Source organism: Gossypium arboreum, chromosome 1 (assembly GCF_025698485.1).
Source record: "Gossypium arboreum isolate Shixiya-1 chromosome 1, ASM2569848v2, whole genome shotgun sequence".
NCBI classification, from domain to species: domain Eukaryota; kingdom Viridiplantae; phylum Streptophyta; class Magnoliopsida; order Malvales; family Malvaceae; genus Gossypium; species Gossypium arboreum.
The window spans coordinates 4,061,979-4,069,934 of record NC_069070.1 but is presented as its reverse complement, the minus strand read 5'-3'; the positions used below and the strand labels follow the sequence as shown (position 1 = coordinate 4,069,934).

Sequence of the window (7,956 nt, the reverse complement as noted above, 5' to 3'; positions counted from 1 at the left end):
TGTTTGTAAGAACGTGATACTTTGGGATTTATTTTCAATGCAAATTGGCTTGACTTGTTTTTGTTTAGATGGTTTTATGCTTATCCGTTGTCAAATATCGAATGGATATGTTCCGACAAGCGTTGCCTTTAACCTTGGTGCAAGTGCAATCGTGAGGTGGGAATGCTAACAAGGGCTTTCAGAAATTGGATTAGATAAAACTACAAGGGAGTAATTGATTCCAAGTTTGATCACAATTTGCCAGCTACAAGAGCAAAACATAAGGGAAAACCCCATCTTTTTTGGCTGTTTCTTTTCAACAATGGCACCATATGTAAGAAATGAAATAAAGGAAAAGCTATATCAGTAATCGTCTTCCCAGGCTAAGGCAGACCACTTGAGTGGATTCATTTTTATCAATCAATCAATCTCTTTCAGAATCACTTTCCATACTTCCCATGGCCTTCAATCCTCTTGGTTTCTGAATTACAGAAAGCAAACAAATGGGCACCGTCTATAATACTGATTAAAGAGCAAAAGAAAGATGGGGTGTGAAAGCCAGAAGTGGTTACCTTCTTTGAAGTTTTCTTCTCCCTGACTTGATACCTCTCCTGGCACAGGTCTGATAGCCATGTCCCTGGGCTCACCAACTACACCACCCAACCCAACAAATGAGAAGCAATCTTAGCAATTTAAAAAAGAAAAAGAAGGGAAGACTTGACTGACGAGAATGCTTCTCTGGATCAACTTTGCCCTTTTCTTTGGCCTTTGAGGAAGCTTACATCCCTTCATAGCCATGAAATCTTGTTCTTTTTCTTTATTAGATAATGTGGTGAACAATCTGGGCCACACAGTCCCTTTATCTTCCTTAACATGGTGGTGATCCATCAAAACCTTGGTATTATTGTCTTCCAACACTAAGGAACCCGATCCCCTTGTTGCATAGTACCTATCTTCCTTCTCCGGAGATGTCAATGCCGATCTTGACTTATTTGTTCCCAAATCCGAATTCCTGTTAAACCAAATCCCAGATCTATAATTACACTTCTGAACTAAAAATAAACTAGTTCTGGGTAATCAAGCAAACAAACAATATCCATTCCTTACATTTTGAGACGATTGGCAACAGGCGAGGAGCCCATCTTCTTGTTGGGCAGAGGTAAGGAGTGCGGCGTGGTAGAGGTGCCGCCGCCGCTGTCGCCAAACTGGTGCTGGTGCTGTTTTTTAAGTTTGTTGAAACATCTTAGCCTCTTTCTGTTTCCCCATTGCAACACGAAATCTTTCTCCATTTTCCCACCTTGCATTTCCATTCACTTTCTTCTCCCCAAGATCTGCCAACCAATGTATCGCTTCAGCAAAAGCATTTATGATTTCTCATCCTGGACTGCCTCTCTCTCTCAACTCCAAAACTATAATCAAATACGGCGCTTTTGTTTTTATGTTTTCTTCCCCAAAACACTCACCCACCCACCCGCTCACTTCTCTCTTCTCTCTTCTCTCTTCTTCTTACGCCCTATTTTCCCTTTCGCCTTCTTATAATAATATCCTTTTTAAGTTTTTATTTTGCCTAAACTACATGCATATACCCGACCCAACCCTAATTCACTTCCATTTACTCACTAATCCTTTTCATTTTTCACCCAAATTTTTTAGTACTTTTATATTTACATATTCAATTAATTCAATTATAATTAAAAACAGTCTTTTTTATTAAAAAATAAAAAATAAAATAAAATAAAAATATTTTTTATAAAATATAAAAATGAAGCCAAAGAAGAAGAGAAAGCAAAGTGAAAGCTTGTGCAACGTGAAATTACAACTTCCAAAGAAATTTAAGAAATTAAGGGGCAATATATCCTGAATTGGAAGTGATGGCTTATGCCATTCTCCTCCAAAGACCAAAAGTTTGTGAGTATTCCATTACAACTTCCAAGAAGAAGAGAATGGTTTTTTTATTTATAAACAAAACTGCTGTAATGCTTCAAAAAAAAAATAAAAAATAAAAAATCAAGTTTCAATCTTTAACCAAACTGCTTGCCTGCCTTCTAAATATTCACAATTCACTTCAAAACTATTATGCCTGCCATTTTCTATTACTGATTAGAGGCATGGACTATTTCATAAGAAAAATCAAATAAGTGGGTTAAATGTCTTAACTTTAGATTTTAGGATTAAAATGATGAAAGGGCCTTATAGGGTCATTAGACCACAAGCAAAATAGCAAAATCCCTATCACTCACATTTAGATGAGGGAACAATTATTTTTTAATCTTCAACTTTATAAAAAAATTTATTTTAGCCTTCAATTTAATTTTTATCTCTTTCAACCCTTAAACTTATGGTTTTTGTCATATTAAACCACGGATAGAAAAGTTAACAGTTAATTAATTTTTTAAAATAATTAAAAACAATTAAAATTATTTTGAAAATTTTGTAAAAATCCAAAAAAAATAAAAATTTCAAAAATTATTACAATTATTTAAAATTCATAAAAATATTACAAATTATAAATTTCTTCCGAGATTAATTTTTAAAATTCAAAAGTTATATTAAAATTTATAATTTTCTTCCATGATTTATTTTTTCTTTTCTGCTAATTATTTTCTTAACATTATACAAACTATAAGTTTTCTTTTCCATTGATTATTGCAACTAAAATATTAAATCCCAAGAAAAAATAGAAATGAATAACCAATCTGATTTTTTGGTACATATTAATAACCAATTGGCTATTTTGAAGGTTTTAGTTTGGGTTTGAGGAAATCTAAATTGAGAAACGTGAATGGAAGACAAGGAGCATCACTTTGGGGGCTTCCAATTGGTGGAGGCCGTATGGCGTCTGCAGCGCCTTGGAAGGGCAGTGGCTAGGGTTAGGAGAAGAGAGAAAGATGGGTGAAAGAGAAAGTACAAGAAAAAAAATAAAGAAGGGAGGAAAGAAAGGTAACGGAAAGGAAAAGAAAGAATTAAAAATAAATTATTTAATTATAACTTATATTTTTAAAAAATGAGTAATTTTTAATGCTTTATTTTTATTTAATATTTAGAAGAAAACAAATCTTTGAAAAAGATGAAAATAATTAAACATATAATTTTATAATATATTTATTTTAAAAATTATAATATTATTTATTTTACAAAAATTTAAAATAGTTTTAATTTCCTATTTTTGGAATTTTTAAAATATTTTTTAATTTAAAAATAATTGTTTGATGTAGCATACACATAGATGCCACATAAACAAAGTTAACGACTACTAACTTTTTCGTCCATTTGAGGTTAATTTGACAAAAAAAATATAAATTCAAGGGTTAAAAGAAAAAAAAAATAAATGATTAAACTAATTTTTTTATAAAGTTAGAGGACCAAATAAGACATTATAACTTATTTTTTTACTCTCCATTTTATGCACATTAGTCGAAATCAACCTAGAGAAATTCTCTCCATTTCTCTCTCAAAGTTCTCTCAATCTTTGGTTGAATTCCATCAATCTAAGGTTGGTAAGTTTGATTTTAAATGATATCTTCATCAATCAACAATGTTTTAATCTGGATTTTAGTTAAGTTTTAGAAAAGAGTGTCGTAACCATTTTTTTTGAAAAACGGAACTGGGATCGACTTAGATTTGAAAACGAAAGAACAGAAGTCGCCACCAATCCTTTTTGATGAAGTGTGATCGGGTCACCTTAAATTAATCATTTTAATAAAGGTTAAGATTTACTAAAACGAAAAATTTTTTGGTCTACGAAAAATTAGAAAATGAGTTCGGGAGTCGGTTACGCACAAGGAAGGGTTAGCACCCTCGATACGCCCAAAATTGGTACCTAGTTGATTAATTAGTGTCTTAATGTCAAAGATTGAAAACTTGAAAGACTTTTGAAATACGATCCTTCTTTATAAAAAAAGCTCAAGTGTTAAGGACCTTCTCGTCTCAAAATATGAAATGTCACATCCAGTAAGTTAGGACACGACATCTTGAATTTTCGAGAGCGAGCTTGCCTTTTATATAAAATTCATGTATTTTAACCCCCTTTTTAAAAAGGATGTTCGGTTATTTAGGGTGAACTAGGAAAATCAAACCCAGAAGTTAGGCACGCTTCCTCTAATTTCGAACACCGAACATTACCTTTATTTGCAAAAAAAAATCTTATCTCGAGGTAATAAGATGTCATATCCAAGTGAGTTAGGACACAACACCTCAAGTCTCGAGAGTAAGCATTTTATTTAAAACTCAGATATGATTAAAAAATATTTCGTTATTTAGGTTAAATGAGAAAAGTCGGATTACCAAATACGGAATATTTACTTTTGTGAAAGAATTACTATCGATTACATAAAACCTAAATTCAGTAATGAAACGAGATAATAAAGAATGCATAACAAATAAAAATTGATAATCATAACAGGTAAACATAAACACAAATGGGAATGATGATGATAAAACGAAGATAAAATAAATGCGTCAAACGAATAATAACAAAGAGAAATAATAAATAAGCTAAATGTTTGAAATTATTTTTTTAAAAAAAGAAAACTATAAATAAAATAGATGATGAAATAATAATAATAAGAGTAAATGATGTATAAATAAAATAAATGTGCTAAAATACATATATATTAAATTAGTTAATGTAAAAATAATAACATATAAGTAAATAAAAAGGAAAATATAATAATAATAATAGTAATAATACAATAGTAATAATAATAAAGAGGCGTTATAATATAATAATACGAAAATAAAATATATCATGTAATAATAACAATATAAAATTATTTAGTTTAATAATATGATGATAATAATAGTAATAATAGTAGAACATAAAAGTACATGAGAGAATACAAGTAAATCAACTTGAATTATTAAAAATAGGTGAGGAAATAAAATAGTATGATATAAAAAGAACAGTAGTATCAATAATAGTGACAATGATATTAATAGTATAATGAAAATCAAAAGTTTTAAATCTATATAAAAGATATAAAATAATAAGAAGTAAAATGATAAAACGAAATGAATATATTGTAAAAATAGTTGAAAAATAAATACAAAAAGGAGATACAATAACAACAACAATTATAATAATAATAATAATAATAATAATAATAATAATAATAATGATAACAGATTTTTTTTAAAAAATAATTATATATATATATATACAATCTAATATATTTTTCTTTAATATACAAAAAAAGCGATAAGTTAACTAATAGGCGATAATAAAATAGTAGATTATAAGGCAATAATAATAATAGAAGCATAAATAAAATAGAACATAGTAAATAAATATATGCAAGGATTAAAAATAAATAAAATGACAATATATGAATAAGAAAGTAAATGTTTAAACAAATAAAATAAAAGAATAATGAATAACTAATCAAATAAGTAAATAAATGGACAAATACATAAAATAAAAAGGCTTGACTAAAAGTTTAAAGGAATTTAAAGAACGAAAAAAAATATAATGAAGCAGGGGGCCAAACTGTAATGCGCAAGTGAAACAGAGGGTTTGAAAGGAAAATATCCCTATGCTCTTAAATGCCATGTTTTATGTGGGACTAAAATGGGATACCAGCAGAGTTCTGAGCCCAAATTAAAAGAAAAAGAAGGGACAAAAAGAGGGGTCAATCGAAGCAGATCAAAAGAGTGGAAGGACCATTTGCAATATTTATCCCAAAAGCAGAAATATGCTTATCCTGGGGGTTGTGACGCGTTTCACTAGTTATTAAGACTAAAAAAATCACTTGAATGGCCATCTGCCATTTTCTACAAAAATCAAAACAAATCCCTAACCCCCATTCTTTATCCCTCATTCGAAAGCCAGGCATCCTTAGCCTACAATTGGAAGAATAATGTTTTCCTTTTATTCTCTTTTGGGCTCGGTTTCGGAGATAGAGAAGGAGACTCCGGCGACGTGACCGTGAGGCGATTCAGGTAAGTTTTTCTTTTCTTCTTCCTTTTGTTTTCATATTTTTATTTAAAATAGATTTATAGGAAAATGAAAAGAAAAACAAGAAAATGAAGAGGCAAAAGATTAAAACGAAACCTTTTCTTTCTATTTTGCTTTTTTGATTTTTCGGATTTGCCCGTATTACAGTGTTTTTTTTGTATTCAAAAAAAAAAACCCTATTTACAATCGTTTTTCTCTTTTGAAATATCAAAAATCCTCCCTTTTGCTTTCATTTTTCCTGCTCTTATAACCGAACGGAGTACAATATTTTATATTTCTTCTACTGTTTTGGTTCCATTTTTGTCATTTGCTCTTTTGTTTATCTTTTTCCCCATCATTCGCATGCTTCCTTTTGTCTTTGTATTTGCTTTCATTGCAGGTACTATGCGACGCGTGGAAGAGGCGATGTTCAGGGGTGTGGTGACCGAGGTGGCACGCGCGGTGGTTGGCATGTGTGGGGTGAGCGGCGGCTGAAGAAAGAGGCTAGGGTTGCTGAAACAATTTGGGTAGTTGGGCTAGGGTTAGTTTTAGGCCTATTGGGTTTATTTTGGGCTAAAATCTGGGTATTGGGTTTTAATTAGGTTTTGTTTTAATTTTGGGCCATGTATTGGACTATTTTTTGTTTATTTGGTTTGGGTTCTTTTTAGGCCAAAATTGGCTATTACAGCTGCCCCTCTTTGCTCATTCTCGTGTAATGAGAGTGGAGCAAAGACCTTAAAATAGCCAATTTTGCCAAGTCTAACTGGATCTTGGCTTCTTGGTGCTTCTTTTCTTCTAATAGCCTTGCTCCATCCCACTGCATCTTTAGGGGTATTGGAATTAATTCTATGGTTTGCTCCAATGTAATTTCAAGGAGATGGTAATGGCTTTAATCTGCTCTATTGCAACTTTAGAGAGATAAGATTCACTAATTCGATCAGCTCCACCGCAACTCCAGAGAGGCAAGATGTGTAATTTTCAGCCTATTACCCTTCTGCTTAAGGGATTAAGGCTTGGTGGCTTGAATCTGTTTCACTGCAACTTCAGGGAGGCAAGATCTTACTACTTAGGGGGTTAAAGCCCATCATCTTCGATCCGTTTCCCTACTGCTTAGGGGGTTAAGATCTATAAATTTAGCCTGTTACCCTACTGCTTAGGGGGTTAAGCCCCTTTGTCTTCGATCTGTTTCCCTACTGCTTAGGGAGATAAGATCTGTAATTCAACCTGTTACCCTACTATTTAGGGATTTAAGGTTCTTCATTTTCGATCTGCTCCACTACTGCTTAGGGAGATAAGATCTGCAATTCAACCTGTTACCCTACTGATTAGGGATTTAAGGTTCTTCGTCTTCGATCTGCTCCACTACTACTTAGGGAGACAAAATCACTGTCCTCGATCTGTTCCACTGCAACTTCAGGGAGATAAGATCTGCAATCTCCAGCCTACTCCACTACTGCTTAGGGAGATAGGATGGTGGCTTAGATCTGTTCCACTACCGGTTAGGGAGACGAGATTCGCCGTTTTCGATCTGTTCCACTGTAACTTCAGGGAGACAAGATCTGCGATCTTCAGCTTGTTACCCTACTGCTTAGGGGGTTAAAGCTTGTGAACTTACTAATTTTAGGGATATGACCTGTAGAATCAGTTCCATGTATCTAGGCTTATGTCAAATGATTAGGATGCTATGGTCGAATCAAATGCTCCTAACTAGATGTGATGAATGTGTCAAATAATTAGGATGATATGATCGAAATGAATCAAATGCTCTTAATTAAACGTGTTATGAATGAATCAAATAACTAAGATGCTATGATTAAAATGAATCAAATGCTCCTAATTAGATGTGTTATGAATGATGTATGAATGAAAATGTCTTTTTTGTTTTTGCCTAATTTGGTATTACTCGTTGTTCATCAACGTATTATTCTGCCTTTCCTTCGACTGGTACCTATGGCAGAAAACCCCAAGAATAATCACAATCTGGGCTATTCTTCTTCTAACGTTTCTAACCCTTAAATTGGGTAATGCAAACCAATTAGTCCCGT

At 32.1% G+C, this 7,956-nt stretch overlaps 1 protein-coding gene and 1 long non-coding RNA gene across 2 annotated transcripts; one reads left to right on the top strand and one right to left on the bottom strand.

Moving 5' to 3' along the window:
- Positions 1-176: 176 nt before the first annotated feature.
- Positions 177-1,289, bottom strand: LOC108482863 (uncharacterized). The gene is made up of 4 exons (XM_017785949.2): positions 1,087-1,289; positions 706-991; positions 552-629; positions 177-460 (listed from the first exon to the last, which is right to left on the bottom strand). The coding sequence occupies exons 1-4, from the start codon at positions 1,287-1,289 to the stop codon at positions 404-406; spliced, it is 624 nt and encodes a 207-aa protein (XP_017641438.1). The 3' UTR covers positions 177-403.
- Positions 1,290-5,715: 4,426 nt separating this feature from the next.
- LOC128290071 (uncharacterized) lies at positions 5,716-6,586 on the top strand. The gene is made up of 2 exons (XR_008279719.1): positions 5,716-5,916; positions 6,312-6,586. It is a non-coding gene; the product is annotated as an uncharacterized LOC128290071 (long non-coding RNA).
- The last annotated feature ends 1,370 nt before the right edge of the window (positions 6,587-7,956 follow it).

What these genes read in the sequence shown, in the direction of transcription:
- LOC108482863 (XM_017785949.2), bottom strand. Translation starts at nt 1,289, where the DNA reads ATGGAAATGCAAGGTGGGAAAATGGAGAAAGATTTCGTGTTGCAATGG. An exon ending in GTTGCCAATCGTCTCAAAAT is followed by an intron (nt 992 to 1,086) that starts GTAAGGAATGGA and finishes TTGGTTTAACAG; the next exon opens with GAATTCGGATTTGGGAACAA. An exon ending in TGATCCAGAGAAGCATTCTC is followed by an intron (nt 630 to 705) that starts GTCAGTCAAGTC and finishes TGGGTGGTGTAG; the next exon opens with TTGGTGAGCCCAGGGACATG.